The following is a 17,223-nucleotide window of genomic DNA, read 5'->3' as shown; positions in this document are numbered from 1 at the left end:
GTCTGAATAGAGGAAGCAATAGTCTTGAAGGAAACAAACTGGATGTGTCAGGGTGTTTGAATCGTGACTCACACAACTGTAAACAAAGCTAAAAGAATTTCACATGAGATTTAGCCACAGATTTTCGTCACCAACGTGGGATACATTAACTAATGAACATTATATAAGCTGGGTTAGGTGGTATCTTTGTTTACAAGTCTATTGAACTATACACTGCGTCAGACGATTTAATGGTATCATTCAAATAGATACCCAGGGAGCATGTTGGAAGCTATCATGAAATATTGTACATTATAAAGGTATAAGTTTTTTTAAGTTCCTGGTTTAATCTTTTTTTGTAATTCAGTCGTCAGCCATAAGTGAAATGTAAATGAGTTATAGCCGATGAAAAGTTTACAAGTGTGTTTAAATGGAAATGCAGCGATGGGCTTTACTACACTGGCACAAAGGTGGTACTTTAAATAACAAACATGTACACTCACATACTGCACTGAGCAGGCTAGGGTCTATGTGTACCACTATCTTCTAGCCAATGGTACCAGAAACTGCTCCACTGTAATACATAATGGAGAGTCTCCTTTAGCTCCAATGTTAGGGGTCTATGTTCTTGGAGCAGAAGGATCAGAGTCCTATCCCTGCTGCCATCAGTTCTGAGTGCCTGTGGAGTGCAACACAGTGACCACTGTGTGAAGCCCTAAATGACCCGGGGTTTCATACAACAGAGCATGGCAAAAGGTAAAATACAGGAGAAAGGTAGACAGATCTGTAAGAACCATTTGCTGTAAACTCAGTGAAATTGTGTAATAAATGAAGTAGCCCTTTTAAATAGCCCCTTGGAGCCCAAAGCGTCTGGAGTCCCCAGATTTAGTAAGAAACCATTATTCATTAGGACACGTTAAAGTGTGAACTATTTAAAGAATGGCCGTATCTCTCCCTGTTCGATCAATGGGCTACAGTCTCACTAAGTAAAGACACACCCAGATGCGACATCCATCTACTCCATCGTATCAGTAATTTAACCATGCCCATCTATGCTGCCCTTCCTCCCCGTCCTTCCATGCTGCCCTACATCTGCACTCTGCAACGGATTTTCTATTCTAGTGACCTAGACTCAAAAGAGGACTTATAACTTCCTGCACCCATCCACTCCCAAACACAATACAAATAAATAAAATAAAATATTTTATTATGTTATCCTCCATGTTATCACACTTGTGAAAAAAATTTTCCTTCAAGGCAGGCAGTTTGGGGTGTTTTGTGTGGAAGCTGGTTCATAGCATTAAAAAGTGTGAAAGCATGAAGACTGAAAAATCCTGGCCCCACAGATGTCAGTGGCAAAAACTCCCATTGACTTCAGCGAGGTTCGGATTTCAGAGAAATAACATATTGAAAAATGGGCATTACCAGATATTGTCACCAAGACATTCAGGCCTTCGAGTACATCCATCTGCTGGAACCGTCTTCGGTTTATTAGAGGATAAACCTTCCCCTGACCACTTCTGTCTAGCAGCATCAGACCACTCTCAGTTCCCACTAACAAATTCACTCCTAGGTTAAAAAAACAAAACAAAACACCCAAATTATAATGCATGTTTTCCAGGTAAGTTGATTAAGTCATGCTTTACAGAACACCTTACATTGCTTTAGGTATTCAAACCCAACACTGATTCCATCTGCACACCTGGCAGAAGGGCGGAGTAGCAGAGACCCCACCCCACTAACTGGGATAGGTAGGTGGAACATCAAATTTATCACACACACACTAGCAAGAGGCTGATACGCAAGAGGAAGCCTTCCAGAGCAGGGTCCATCCTCCACTTTCCAAGAGCTGAAGATAGCAAGGGTCTTATGAAAAAAAAGTCATGCAGAAATTAATAAAGACAGCTTAAAACCATTCTATAGAACTTAATAGAATGATCTTTCTGCAACTGAATTCTATAGAGTGGTTTTTAAAACCTACAGATATATCACCATTAAATACTATAGGGTTTTAGAATAATTTTTTATAGAATCCTATTTCATTTTTACAGAACTGTATTGGTTTCATCCCTATCTAGTTCTATAGAACTTTATTACAAAGGGGGTTTTCAATGGGGAATTGTCCTTGACCTCAATAGTTCCCCCTTTACATACACCACACTCATCTGGTTAGTAGAAGTCTATTAAATTTTTCAATCCTTGCCACCATAACAGACAGCAATTGCCACAAAATTATGTGAAGAGAGCAAAAGGACAGTTGAAATACAGCACAAGGGATGAGAGTCAAACCAATTTTGTGACTCACTTTATTAGACCTCCTCAATCATTTATTAGACATCACAACATAAAGCTTTTATTTTTAAATGCAATAAAACAGGTTGAAATAACATAGGTAAATTCACAAAGCTATACAATTATGGCTATTGAGAGTTAGAAGCTGTCACAGTAGGCCAAATTAATCCCTGGTTTAAATGTACTGGTGATAACAAAATTACACCAGGGATTAATTTGGTCTTGTATCCTAAACTGAGCACTACTAATACAGTAGACCTGATTCAGCTACACAGAAATTAAACAGTGGGCAGCCTTTCAAACTACATTTATAGCAATATCTAAACAACAGGACAGCATTTTAGGATGCTATGACAGCCTTAAATCAGCAGGCTCCTTGCTTTTATTGATTACTGTCTTGTAATTTCAAAAGGTACATTCTTCCCTACATCTCACAGATCATTATGTCTAAGCTGTGAGGAAAAGTACCTAATCATACTATAGCAATAGCACAGGGATGGCACTAATTAGTAGAGCAGATATTGACTGATTTGTTCTTGTCATTAGAACTCTGAACAGAGCCTTAATTCATTTAGGCTTCTTAGTATAGGTTATGCTATATGCTTAAAAGCAAACACACATGTAAATTTGTTCACTCAAGGTCTTTTCCATCCCTTTCAGGTGTCAGGGCCCTATAACCCTTGCCTATATCCTTCTGTGGTATCTTTAACTCTTCATGTATTTCTGACAGGTATTTCACACCCCATTATATATAGCCCATTGTTCCTTACACCTCCCTATTTAAAAAACTGATATGGGCAGTGAGCCAGCAGTAACTAATGCCTAAACTTTAAAACGTCTTTGTATTTGCAGCATTCAGGCCTATGAAAATCTCTACATTTTCCCCCCTGCAGCTCAGTTCTAATTTTTCAAAGTGTGCCTGCTACCACAAGTGCCTTTCTTTTGTATTGGGGGACTGGGCATCTACTTCTCCGATATTCCATCTATATTATTAGCATTGAACTTAACTATTTAGATAACTTCCTGAGAGAATCTTATAAAAATTACAGCCTTAAACATTATTTCATTACAATTAGTAAAAGGCAATAAAACCCCCTTCTCTCTTTACAGGAGCTATCATACTTATGGCAAGGACCAAACTCCTAGCAGGGATAACTAGGCACAAATCCATTGAGAATAAAGATGTGCCTGCATACACCAGCATAAATTTGGCCTAAATGTTTAACAAGAAAGTGTTTGTTATAGCTGTAAAATACCTCCAGGATTTTATTTCAAATCAACAGAAGAATGAAATATGTAGATCAAAGAAACATGAAAGTGCTAAACATGAGTGATGGCCCAGCCCCTACTGGCAGAGCAATTTGGTTTGGCATGGAAGTTTGTGACACTTGTTCCCAATTTATTTGGTGTGATTTCATTTTCCCTTCTCTCTTTACTCCCCTCTCACTCTGACATCTTCCATTTGCACAAAATTATAAATTTGCACTGAAAATTATTCACACCAAAGCATGTAAAAATATTAAGCCTACATTTGGGCAAAAACTGACACTGGTGAACTTTGATAAAGCTGATTGATGAAAAGGTGCCGGAATGGCGACAGCCCCCAAAAACACGTAGCCTCATAGAATGAATACTGGGCAGGAACTGCTTCTACCCCCATTCCTATTCCTGTCCCTCCGCTCTTCCCCCAACACACATCTGCTGATAACTGGCCATACTCCTATTTTTGAATATAGCACTTTATGAACATGAACTCATGAAGAAGATACATATAATTAGCCTTGCTTTATAGATAGCAAAACTAGTCTACAAATGTAAAATGAAACATATGAAGCTAGGTGGTGTCAAAGCCAAGATTAAAATCCAGGTCTCTTATGTCTATCTAGCCCTTCTCTTCATATGTCCGTATATTTATGTCTGCATCTGTAATTTTCACTCCATTCATCTAAAGTAGTGGATTTTTTACCCACAAAAGCTTATGCCCAAATAAATCTGTTAGTCTTTAAGGTGCCACCGGACTCCTCATTGTTTTTATGTCTATCTAGACAATTGTGCTTTCCAGGCAAATTGTTTAGATCAACTACCTCAAACTATCACACCTAAACCCATCTTTAGGCACCTAAATGTCTAAATTTTCAAGTGTATTGAGTATCTGCAGGACTTTCACTAAGTTCAGCTGCCCAGGTTTGAAAAATTGCAGTAAGACAGCTTTGCTGAGCCAGTTTCCTAATACACAGAATGAGAACAACATATCTATCTACCTACCAGTATCTTAAAGCATGCATGTTTTCAGACCTCCTGTATAGTACATATCATTGTCTCCTATTTTACAGATGGACAACTGGGATTTAGTGAAGCAAGTAGAGAACCAGGAGACCTAGATTTTGAGCCTAGTTTTTATTTATATAAACTCTGAGCAAGTCACTTTACTTCCCTGAGTGCCTCCTGTAAAATAGCGAACAATATTTACCTACACACCATAACTTGTAAAGTGCTATGTAAATGAAAATATCACAGCAGCCCCACGCTTAATCTACTAATCATGTGACTTTGGGGAAGGACCAACTCTTTCTCCTCCAGCTTTTTCAACATTCACAACTGTTCAGTGTTTTTGTTTTAAAGCATTAAAACATAACAGTATCAAAAGGCAGGATTCTGGCAATTAGTGTGGCCAGTGTTGAATTCTCATGGCACAGGAAATTTTTCTGCTACTGTAAAGCCAGTGGAGATGACTCCTCTACAAAAACACCCTGGGTGTAGGGGGCATATCAAGGTAGGAAATGGGCATCAGACCAATCCTTCTCTGGCATAAGGTAACTAAGAGCCATAACTGTAAATGGCACATTGGCACCCCGTGATCCTAGCCCCAAATGCACTGAGCAGAGCTTGGAAGAGAACTTGGCCCACAGTCTCAAACAGAAGTTTCCTAGTTACTTGCCCTATTCTCTCCAGGTAATTATGTGATTCCAACTAAATTGATGTGAGATCACTAACATAAAAGTTATAACATGAAATAGGTTCTAATCAAGCCCTTTGATTTCTCAGCAAGAATTCTGAGAAGCAAAATCAAATACAATACCATTTTTGAACCTATCATTAACCTAACAACCTTGTACTGACACATAATGTACAGCAAAGATTACCATAACCCACAAAAGCTGCAGACATATACTAAAAAGAGGTTTAAAAAGTTGAAAAGAACGTCCAATTGGCTGACAAAATTTTGAATGATTATTATTCAATCCTGAGAATATACCAGTCAGAACTTGCATGAAGCCAGACCTCAGAATAGCCACATCGTAAGCACAATAGCAACCAGATCTCACTATGATGACATCAGACTGAGCTTTTACTACTATGTAGATATTTCAACGTATCGGACACTTTTTTATCCTTGCTCCTTAAATGAATTTATGAACAGCCTAGACCCCATTTCCAGGCCATTAAGCTTATACTGGTGTGCTCTGAGCTGCAAAACTATTTTCATATACACCAAGAAGTTGTAAGAGACAACCTCCCATCCCTCCCTGTGTTGTAATCTACGGCTTATTTGGACACCGGATAATTGCTGCAGTACAAATTCCTCTCACTCTTCATGCACTTAGAGAGAGTTCATAAAATCAATCAAGTAAATGACAAAGAAAAACAAGGAAATAAGGGGAGGAGAGGAGGAAAGGGAGGGACACAGATGTACATTACCCCATAAGGCAGCGCACAAAATCTCAGAATTGAATCTCTTCTTGTATTTGCGAATCTCTGGGGTGTCACTTTGTGGTCGTGTATTGGTAGGATTCACATTGACAACTGATCCCTTCCTGGTGGGATCTTGCCTTATTGCCTCTGACCTCATGGCTTCACTAGAAAATCCCACTGGGGGAAAAAAAAAAAAAAAAGTACATGTAATACTATCTTCTAAGTGCCAACTACTTACTATATACTTTCTATTAAATAACCCAGATCAGTAACTGATAATATTAAGCAAGTCTTTCTTTTTGTAAGAAATGTAAATGGAAAAAGGAAATAAACTATGCAATCCAGTGCAAATCAAGTAACAAGCATGATGGAAACATTCTAAACTATTTTAAAGAGCAACTCCAAGTCACTGAACCTTTTTTTCCCCCAGTTGTCTTCTTGCATCTACATTACTTACCCACAGAAGTCACAGTTGTCCCACTAGATGGAGAAATCTGTAGTAATCTGGGGTCTATAAAAGGTGTAAAGGAGGAGGAAGATTTGTGTTTCTGGAGTGTGTTACTAGCGGACTGAGTCTGCAATGTAAATTTCAACTTTATTAATACAAATGACAACAAAAAGTGATGATAACAATGAACATTTCTAAGTCACTACAGAATTTTACCGTTTTTCTGAAGCCCTTTCCCACCCATCCCCAACCTTCTATACTTCCTATATACATATGGCAGGCACCATAGATGCACATTTCACACATTACCACTAAATGTAGTCAGTGTGTTCTTCACCCCTATTATCTCAGATTTTAAAGGAGACGTTTGAGGAATGGTCACAACAACAGGCAAAAAAGTAAGGGAATATCTTCTTATCATCGGTTAAACTATGTACGGTACTTATGAAGTGATTAGAAGCTAGCACTACTTCATTACATAATTTTAATTTTCTATTTGTGAACTGCCCACTACATACTTCTATTTGTTATGCATCTCCTGAAATGAGCTTGTTTAATATGTTATGGAATTTGATCTCTTAGTTTGGGCAACAAAAGCTAAATAATCTGGGATCAGGCATTCACTTCTATGATTGATGAAATTTCAATGTCTGGTACTTCGTGTTAATTCTCTACTTTTGTTTTTTTAAACTGAGCCTCTTGCCAGAAAGCTCCAGCAGTTTCTTCCACCATCATTTTACATAGCAAATATTACACCTGTATCAAACAACGGGCTCATTAGTGTGAAAGGTGCAGTAAACAGTGATATGAAGCTATGAATATGTAGTTGATAAAAGCACTGGTGCTTTATTTAGTTTTGTATTCTAAACACAAAGAAAGGCAGAAAGACAAGTGAAACAATGAACTGTTAAAAGTGGAGATGGAATGACTGAAAAATCCTTGCCAGTTTAGTGAGTTAAGTGTTATAGTGATAACATTGCACATTAAAGCAGAATGGTACAAATAAAAAACAATCAAAAAGTGTGAGTGTGTTTCTCTGTATGTGTAGAGTTACTGTGGACAAAAGGAATGTGCCTCTGTTCAGCTTGTTTTATGCTTTTGCAAACAAGATTGGAGGAGCTTCCTCACTGTTAACCAGTCTAAAGCCTCTGTCCCCTCTAAACCTCCACCTTCCTCACCAAATATAATTATTGGGCTTAACCATACTGAACTTTTCTGCAAAGCACAATATTTTCAACCACATTACTAATAACTTCAATGTCACCAAAAACAACTGCCATAGTCTCCTTATCAAAGCTCAGTTTGAGCTAAATTGATTGAACCCTGCTTATTTGTTGCTTAGAACAAAGTAATGAACAGGTATATCCTTGAATCACTGAACTGGTCTATGTAACCTATCAGAGTGTATTTTTACAAAGTTAAAGACTAGTGAAGCACAGCTGAAAATGAAGGATGACAAGCATTACAAGGACTGAATTTCTGTGACAAAATGAATGCTTGCTGTCACACGGTTCAATATGTTTCACACGCGCTTTTCATCCTATTGTGAAAATGGTGCATCACCATTACCTCAGGTTCTTTTGTAACTGTACACAGACTATCTCATCCTGGCACTGATGTAAAAGCACCGGTGTGTTTAAAGTTCAGTTCTATTCTGAGAAGCAGCAGCATGTTGTTGCACATTTATAGGGGCAGGTTGACACTACATCACACTTGTTTACAAGTCTAAAGATGTTTTCTCTAAATGCCAGGCCTGCCTGTTCAACCTGGAAACTGGAAGTCATGCTGGGTGCTTTCCTTCTCATTCCTTGCCACCAGCATTACAGGATGTGCAGGCCAAATTCATTCACACCTGTGCATCCTCATCACCTTCAAAGAGTCGCAAAAGTACAAGGATTCACTATATAACCAGGATTTAATGAACAATTCTGTTGTTGGTTTATAAGAATGAGAAACAGTCCCTCTTAGCACTGCGGAGCCAGCAAAGATAACAGGAGTAAAATTCTGGAACAGTGAAGGCCTCAGATAAGACTCCAACTAGAGATAAGACAGCAGACTTGGAGAATAAGCAGGAGTCATTTTTCCATGGTCATTTTTCATAGCACAACTATTCCATAAAAACCTGAAGAGCTCCTGTAGTACACTATTCCAAACAACGAATCCCCCAAACAACCTAGCTTTCCTGAAATGGGCACGAACCCCATGTGGCAATTTCAAAGAGTAAAATCCTTCAATGACCCTGAAACCAACTTCCTATCTTGTGTTGGTAGTTTGCACAAGTGAGTTACTTGCACATGCCTAGTTATTTGCTCCTTTTTAATGGTAAAATCAAAACAAAAATTACCAGGTTTGATTTAATTATTTTTTAAAACCCCAGCAGATTCCTTGCAACTAGCCTGTTCCCAAAATACAGAAATTTAAAAAAAAAAAAAACTTGTCTGAATATATGGTAATCTAGTTTAGTTTAAACAAAAGCCATGCAATTAATGACTCACTATAGAAAGCAAAAATAGTAAACTAGCAAGTTTGGGGTAAAACTGATCTAGAGTTAAGGGCTTTTCATACAGAACTGAAATGTGTTATTTTGGGGGTGGGAGAAAAGTGACAGAAAAAAGCAGGGGAAGATTGGCTGGAGTTCCTCTGCAAACTAGCTATTAGGCAATACTGGAATAACCCTAAGAAAGCAGCCAGCTGTGGTGCAAGACATACCTCATTAGTAGTTAGCTTGTCCTGGGGTGTCTGTGGGGACATGATGGGTGTCGGCTGGCTGGAGGATGGGGAGGAGGAGGTGGAAGAAGTGGAGGAGGAATGGCTTTGCTGTAAGAGATCTGGCAAGAGGTGAATGCGACCGGCAAAGCCATTGCTCTCATGATGGCTGGCACGCTTTGTGTCAACTGTACTCTGTAGAAAAAACAGGCACACTTGTCTTGCTCAAGTGCTGCTTAAGGCTTTCATCCCTATCAACTTTATCTACTTTTTTTTTTTTAAATGTACCGATATCCTATGCCTTGATGCCTGGGTTAGAAGTGTGCTGATCTTCCAGAACTCAGTAAATACTGCACCTCTGGCAAGCAGAACTGAGTCTCTCACTTAAGCTGATTCACTTGCAATGCCAGCTCATTTACCAAAAGAATAATTGTGCCAGTAAGTCTATGCTGCTCCTACTACAACCAAATGGAAAAGCTATCTGTATTTGTTGTTTGCCATCATTTTATTTAATTCTAGCTTGAGTCGCGTTCTGACAAGAACTTGAAATATCTGGTGAATTCCCTAATCTAGCTATTTAAACAGTCACCATGAAATCTTAATTAGCAAACTGTAGGGTTCAACTAAAAAAAATTACATTCAGTTGCAAAACTCAAGAATGTGATTACTGAGGAAGTCCTAGGAGCTGACAGACTCATTAACAGATGAGCTAGTTTAATACACAAAGCAGCATCTTCACAAATCATAAAGATAGAACATTTCAAAATAGAAGGAAACGAAACAACACACCTAGATCCATCCACAGGCACTGCCCTGCCCCTTGTAACGTTCCCTCCCAGCCCCCCGCACCAATTGTTTGCTACCTTGCTTTTTTGTTAGTTTGTTCTTGACTTTAGGCTTAAAATAGTTAAAAGAATTGAGCACTTTTCCACCACCCCTTTCTAATTCCGAGATCCAGCATCTGGTTCTACCATAAAACCAGGTTAAGTTCTTCTGTGCTAAGAGCTTTCTTCATACACCTGCAGATTTTCTATCACTTTTTTGACACAGACTTTGAGGTGCTCTGCGTGGTGCTATAATGGATGTCATTGCAAAGCATGCAAAACAGTAGCAGCAAGGGATGGAGACTACTCTTTTCTCTGCATGCATCAAGTGTCTGCACATCCAAAATATGCTACATCTGTGTCTTGATAACATGGACAACAAATATAATGTAGAAACAGCATGGGTGAATGAACAAGCGGGTTAATGATCACAGTAAAGGCACAGCACTGTGCAGAGAAGGAAATACAATACCTGTCGGACGATTAAAGTACCCTCCTTGGAAGGCGTCATGGCAGGTTCACTCTCCACATCATCGTGGACAATCATGGTTTTCACTGACTCTGTTTCACCATTGCTCAGGTTCAGAGTTGATCTATGCATCAAGCAAGAAATAATTTGAATAAAATAACCCCACAGTATTTCTGTTTTAGCTCTATCGTCATGTATTCGAATCAAGTGCATGTCATAGATCGTTTACAGCTGCATCCAAAGTGGAATATTGACATACATCATCAAGGAAGAGCTTCTTCAGGAAGCAAATAAGTCTAGAATTGCTAAAAACAATTCTTTACCTTTTATAAAATGCAAACAAGGGAAGGGAACGACCCACAACACTATAATTTGGCTTCTAGTAACACAAGACAAACATTAAGATTTAAAGGACCAAATTTTCAAATGGTGCCAAAGTGACTTAGGAGCTTAAGTCCTATTTTTAAAAGTGATTTAGGCACTTGCTCGTTGACATTCAAACGCACTTAGACTAAATGCTAGACACTAGACACTTTTGAAAACGGACCATTTTTGAAGATGTTACCCTACGTGTTTCGGAAACGTGAGCATTAACTGACTGCTAAGTACTTCTGATGGACTCCTGAATATGGTCTTGTTAAAAGAGGGCTAATGAACGAAACATACGTTGTGGTCTTTTCTCCATATCCACACAAAATAGAAAAAACACAGAACAACTAACACAGCTCTGGCATCCTCTGGCCCAGATGTAGATTCATCTGCTCCTTCTTGTTCCATATCGTCATCCTCCTCATCTGTCGTCCCCGACTCTTCACTGGATGATGAATAGTCTGTCACCTTGTGCGGAGGTCGCACATCCTCTACAGCTCGCAATTCCTTTGCCAAGGCAGTCAAATCCTAACAAGAATGAGACAAAGGGGAAAAAGAAGAATATGAAATACAACAGTGAGGTTGCAGATTGGAGAGGAGGAGAGGCAACGTATCAGCAACACAGCTGCGGGGACTGAGTTTGTTCAGTTTGCTGCTGCACTTCCATAGTTCCCAGCAACAGGTGTTTTTTTTGTTGTTGTTGGTTTACTGATTTCTTTGTGCTTTACTGGCAAATTAAAAAAAAACAAACCCTAGAAATTTAAGACTATGTAGGTCTTTGCCCCCTGTTACTCCCACCAGAACTGCTGGAGCAATGAACACACTGTAAGGCATTGTTTTAAGGAGTCCAACATTTTCCCTCCCCAACTGTTCTGCATATTGACAAACTACAGTGCATGGAAATTTGGGCAGCAAAGTTATAAAACAGCCTAAATTTACTGAGCTATCTGTTCAGCTGAACACAGTTTGTATAAAATATTTCACATACAGACGCTCCCAGGGTTACGCAAGACCCGACTTACGCAAATCCGCACTTACGGAAAAAGCGTTTTTTTTTTTGCGTGTAATAGTCGGAGATACGTTTCCAACTTACGCAAAATTTGAGTTACGCAAGGCATTCCAGAATGGAACGCTTGCATAAGTCGGGGAGCGTCTGTAGTTTATAAACTGATGGGATGGGAGCCACCACCTTCCTGTAAAGGACTTCATTTGATTTGGGCATTTGAGTGCTAGGGCAATATAAGAATAAACAACATATTCATAGATTTTGATTCAGATGGAACCATTGGAATCATCTACTCTGACCTCTTGGATACCAAAGGTGCAAAATGCAATGATGATAACTGCAAAAAATAAAAAATATATGCTGTGACATTCAATTGTAATAGCTAAGTGCTTACCACTTCTCCCTGCACCATTCAGCACAAAAATGGTACGGTTGGGTCAGATGAATCATCATTGGTCCAGCCACATGAAGAGTACACAGGATTGAAGGAGAGGTTTGAAAGGACGAAAATGAGAAAACACAAAAATTCAAGAAGCAAATAAAGTACATTTAAATGTTTAACACTTCATAGTATGCAACTGCCAAACTAAATCTCTAATTCACTAATAATGCTTGGATTCACCATGTAAGTATTTGTAACGGACCTATCTAACAGCAAGTAAAAAAATTAGATAATGAGCAGAGTTAGGTTTAGCTTACAGCAGGCTTGTTGGGTCTGAAGACTTCCTTCTTCTCTTCAGGTTTTTTGGCCACATTTTCATGACGTTGAGACGGTGAACCTTCAGATTTGGATGATGCTACATGTGTCAAGCCCCCCCCAAAAAAACACACAAAAAAGGGGGGTCATTGTTAAGTTAGGATTTTTTTTATTTCTGCAGCAAAAGGAGCACAAGGCCTTGTCTACACTGGGTATTTCAGCCATAGGGCTATGAAAAGGGACGGCATATACAGAGGATCAAAAACTTCCTAGTCTGATACTTTAATTAAAAATTCCTTTTAAGTGAAGATTCATTGTCCTTCATTCGTATTACTATTATTATTAGCTGCTGCACAATCCAAACATTACAGAATCCTCTAGCAATCCTAAAGGAAGGGGGAAGGGAGGGAAGAAGAGGACTTACATCTCATTCGGAACCGTTCACCAGAGCCACTCTGAGATCCAGGATGGGACCCTGGCTGTGAGCTGGAGTTACTTGAGCCCGAGGAACTGCCGCTGCCTGGTCTTGGCACAAGTTTCTCCACCCTCTCCCATAGCAGACGAGGCTCTATATTGCTGTCTCAAGAAAAGTTCATTTGTCAACTTTAATTTCAGATGTCGCTTTTTAAACTTAAAATCAAGCTTGGTTACTCATCAATATTTCATTAATGACTGATCAGAAGGAGTGTACTAATCCTTGTGCTTACAACTTTCACAGCAATTCACATCCTATGCAGCAGCCACACTCGCCATCTTAATACCTGAGGAACCAAACTTTCACACACACAAAAAATAAATTAAAACAATGCTTAATTGCTTTTTGTGTTACTTTTTGTTTGAGGACTGGCTATACAACACTACAAAATTTGAGAGCTGAAAAGCCTTTGGGTTCTCTTAGCCCTAGATTCCGTAGCTACTTACTACTGGGCACCATGCTTGCTCCTGGGAAAAGCTTCCGCTGCAACACAAAGGGACCATTTGCAGCAATAAGTACAATACCTGATAGCAAGCACTTGCATGACTGGGCCCTTTTTTCTAAATGTTAAGACTACTCTGAAAATATTGCAAGACTTACTCAAACAGCCCCTTCAAAGATGCAGAGGCAAGAAGAAAATTCATTAAGGTTTGTTGAACTATTTAGGTCAAAGAAACTCAACATTGACTGCTAAGAGAAAATGGGTCCACTTTCCTCCTTCCTTTACATCTGAGAGATAGGATCAGTGGCATTATCTCTGGTTTCCAACTAACTTTCCCTTACAAAACAGGAGAGAGAGAGGGAAATCTGGGCTTACGAACCTCGTGGAGTTTCTTTGCCCTGCTTGATTATTTTGCTGCCCACTGCCCTGCAGTGGAGAATCTCGACGTGATAGGACAGGAGACCTGGACGTTGTTCTCACAGGTACCTTGGGTGAAAAAAGAAACGGTAAAAAATAATGTAGAAAGGAGACAGGGGGAAAATTAAGATTCTCCTGGCACAGCAAATACAATTTGAATAACATTATGCTAAGTCAAACTCAGTATAATTGAACAAAATGAAAAAAACAAAACAAAACAAAAAAAGAAAACATGAAGAATCTTTAGCTGGGCTGCTGTTTGGATACTGAAAAGAACTGAAAGTTTAGACTAACATACCTAAATAGCTACCACACAAACATATATACCCCTTACCCCCAGACTACTGAGACATTTTAAAAGAATATGGCATTTTGACTGAAGCAAGGGAGACACAAAGCAATTTGCTGAAATAGCATGAGTATTAGGAAAATAAACTCAAAGGAACCAAACGAATGTCCGGTAATGGATCAGCAGGAGACAGAGACTGGTGGGAAGCAAGAACATATTCAGAAGAAGCAAATCCCAAGCGGAAGGGAAAAAAATATTGAATGTTTCTTTTTTGTTCAGTTCCATCTAAACTTTAAATAAGTTCATGGTTTACAGCTCAGTTTTCCAATTGGAAATAGAATAAAATACACTTTAAGCTATCATGTCAAGGGTGTTTTAAATTATTTCCTGAATATTGTAATGATTTGTTAACTTTGCATAACAAATCACTTCTCTACAAGAGCCACAGTGTGTAAATATTTGTCACTGTCATCAGAGGTTGTAATTCCTTTTTTTAACATGTTATCATGGGCCAATTGACTAGATATGTACAGTATAAACTCCCTTCAAAAATATGTTCCCCAATCATGGCACTATTCTGTAGACCCGGTTTTTCCAGTGCGTAAACGATCACACTCTTCAAATTAAAAAAGAAAAAAAAGCACACTTCTGTCTTTCTACTCCTTACCCTTGGAGGCACCTCGTCACTGTCTGATCTAGCCCAAGCCTTTTGAGTGGGGTCAGGTACCTCCGACTTAGAGTCAGAACTCTGATTTAGCACTTCACTGCGTGAAGGTGGATATGGGTCCTGAGAACGAAGATGGTGATGTGCAAATTTGGGAGAAGGGTCACTGAAGGAATGGGATCGCGAGACAGGGGAAACATTGTTCTTGAGAGATGCCAGATGGGACCACTGTACCTTACAAGAAAACAAAACATAAAACATTCAATGCGCTCTGTACAACTGGCTTTTTTAACAGAATAAAGGTGAGTGGGTAGGGAGAGACAAATTGGTTATGGCATAAGGCAAGCGTGAGGTGGAATAAAAAAGCAAGGAAGGTGCCCAGAGAACGTAACAGACTTAGAACACAGCATGTATGCATTTTGGTGAGGTGCGCTCTCCAAATACACATACACTAGTAACCAGAAAAAAAATAAACATAAGATCTGCACTACGGGCCTGATCCAGAGCGCAATGAAATCAACAGGAGCTTCTCCTCTGGCTTCACTGGACTCTGATCAGGTCTTAGATAGAAGCACCTGTTGGATGGACAATTTGAAGCAGATATCAAAGTGAAGAAATCTGTAAGTTAAGAATACTGCCAAATGTGCAAATCTAAATACGTTCTGATTTATATTATAACTAAAATCTTAAATTTACTAGACAACACAAAACTTTTGAAGGAAGACCATAAAACAAAAGCCTTTATTCCTTTACAGTCATTGCAGTATTTTTCTATATATATTACATATATAATATATATTTATATATTATGTATGTTATATGTTTATTATACACTATGTTACATACTATTTATAATGCATATTATACATTCACCATATATACACTATACTGTACAAACACACACACATACACGATGGAGGCACAGCAGCAGCTCCATAATTAAAGCTCCATTAGCAGTTCTATTTCTAAGCCTCAAATTGACCCTCCACCCTATTCCCTTCTCAACTGAGAGCTCAGTAAGCCATTTGTTTGAAAAATGCTTTCTGAAACAGATTAGAATCATAGAATCATAGAACTTAAGATCAGAAGGGACCATTATGATCATCTAGTCTGACCTCCCGCAAGATGCAGGCCAGAAAAGCTGACCCACCCACTCCTGAAATAATTCTCTCCCTTGACTCAGCTGTTGAAGTAAAATAGGAGGAAAATCCTTTCCAGATAAGATCATAACTCTAGGATACATTGTTTTCACCCACTCAATCAACAGTTAGCATTTAACCTTAGTTTTATGACAAGTCTCTATTTGGCTTTATAAGTGTATTATTGAATTGTTTTATTAGACAAAGCTGTGCAAGAGACAGATTAATCTGGGTGCAAGTCAAAGGCAGGACTTCAGAAATAGTTGACATGGTTAGCATAAAGTAACACACATCAGCCCAAGATTATCAAATACTGCTACAAGTCTCTCTGAAAGCCAGGAAAATCTGAGTTGAGGATGACATTTGGTCACGATTCCTCCCACTCTCCCTTCTGATCAGATTTTGCAGTTGTCCCAAACATTTGCAATAGTTCGTCACAACAAGGTAAGCAGGGACAGTTTTAGGCATCACTGTCAATTATGTATAGACTTATCAAAAGAAAAAAAGACAACATCTTATGTTCTGCCTGGATACATAAGTTGCATGCCAAGTTTAATTTAACTAATGTATTTAAATTTTATATCTAGCCTTTTTGTAAATCTTAGCTTGTATTTATTTGTACATTCATACTCTAAACTCGATAAAATACAGGCTCCCAAAATTTAGAGATTCATTAGGAAACAGGACAACCAAGACAATCAGTTGTTCTTGCATCTAGTTCATTTTCCTACAGGGATGGAAAAGTTAAGCCTGGTTATTTTGTTCTTACACATCATCTCCAGTAATAAAAGGCTGTTTGGACCACATTATGACCAGTGCAACCTCACTGTAACTTTGACTGGAATGAAGCCAACCATTCTGCTGATGCACAGGTAGGGACAGAACGCAGCTAGCTCTCCTTGGTAGGCTGGCTCTGCTCAGAAGTAAAAAGCAATTAAACCCACAGGCTCATCACTAAAATAAGCAGGCTTGACTCTGAATACATACAGAGAGCAAATCTGTTGAATAAGTCACTTTGAAAAGTACTACTGCACTTTAAATATGTATTTTTATATCCCAAGATCTTCAAACCTAAAGCTAAGTGAATTGGAGCCTCTAGGTTTCTTCCACCCATTCCAAGATTTTCTGCTTTTACCTGGGGTTCCATCGGTCTTTGTAGTGCAGGCTGAACAGGCTCTGAGTTTCCATTGGAAAAGGACTCTGATCTTGAAGGCACTGGTGGCTCCAACACTTTGCCCGCCTGTTTGGACTGTGCTTCAGGGGACCCCTGATTAGTTTTTCTAAATCTATCCTCCACCTAAACCAAAGTTATAG

At 38.9% G+C, this 17,223-nt stretch overlaps 1 protein-coding gene across 11 annotated transcripts in view; it reads right to left on the bottom strand.

Moving 5' to 3' along the window:
* MAP4K4 (mitogen-activated protein kinase kinase kinase kinase 4) overlaps positions 1 to 17,223 on the bottom strand; it is a 236,973-nt gene that overhangs the window by 29,581 nt on the left and 190,169 nt on the right. For 2 of the 11 annotated variants that reach the window (XM_045006166.1, XM_045006193.1), the window contains 12 exons: positions 17,045 to 17,206; positions 14,774 to 15,004; positions 13,780 to 13,886; positions 12,908 to 13,059; positions 12,486 to 12,583; positions 12,181 to 12,189; positions 11,133 to 11,308; positions 10,415 to 10,535; positions 9,122 to 9,313; positions 6,422 to 6,539; positions 5,971 to 6,141; positions 1,405 to 1,548 (listed from right to left, as the gene is read on the bottom strand). In XM_045006166.1, the coding sequence (XP_044862101.1) occupies positions 1,405 to 1,548; positions 5,971 to 6,141; positions 6,422 to 6,539; positions 9,122 to 9,313; positions 10,415 to 10,535; positions 11,133 to 11,308; positions 12,181 to 12,189; positions 12,486 to 12,583; positions 12,908 to 13,059; positions 13,780 to 13,886; positions 14,774 to 15,004; positions 17,045 to 17,206 (1,681 nt within the window). The remainder of the gene's footprint in view (positions 1 to 1,404; positions 1,549 to 5,970; positions 6,142 to 6,421; positions 6,540 to 9,121; positions 9,314 to 10,414; positions 10,536 to 11,132; positions 11,309 to 12,180; positions 12,190 to 12,485; positions 12,584 to 12,907; positions 13,060 to 13,779; positions 13,887 to 14,773; positions 15,005 to 17,044; positions 17,207 to 17,223) is intronic. The other 9 variants (XM_045006202.1, XM_045006251.1, XM_045006175.1 and 6 more) reach the window with 8 other exon arrangements.

Source organism: Mauremys mutica, chromosome 1, assembly GCF_020497125.1.
Source record: "Mauremys mutica isolate MM-2020 ecotype Southern chromosome 1, ASM2049712v1, whole genome shotgun sequence".
NCBI classification, from domain to species: Eukaryota; Metazoa; Chordata; order Testudines; family Geoemydidae; genus Mauremys; species Mauremys mutica.
The sequence above is the reverse complement of the archived record's forward strand: the minus strand, read 5'-3'. Positions and strand labels throughout refer to the sequence as shown.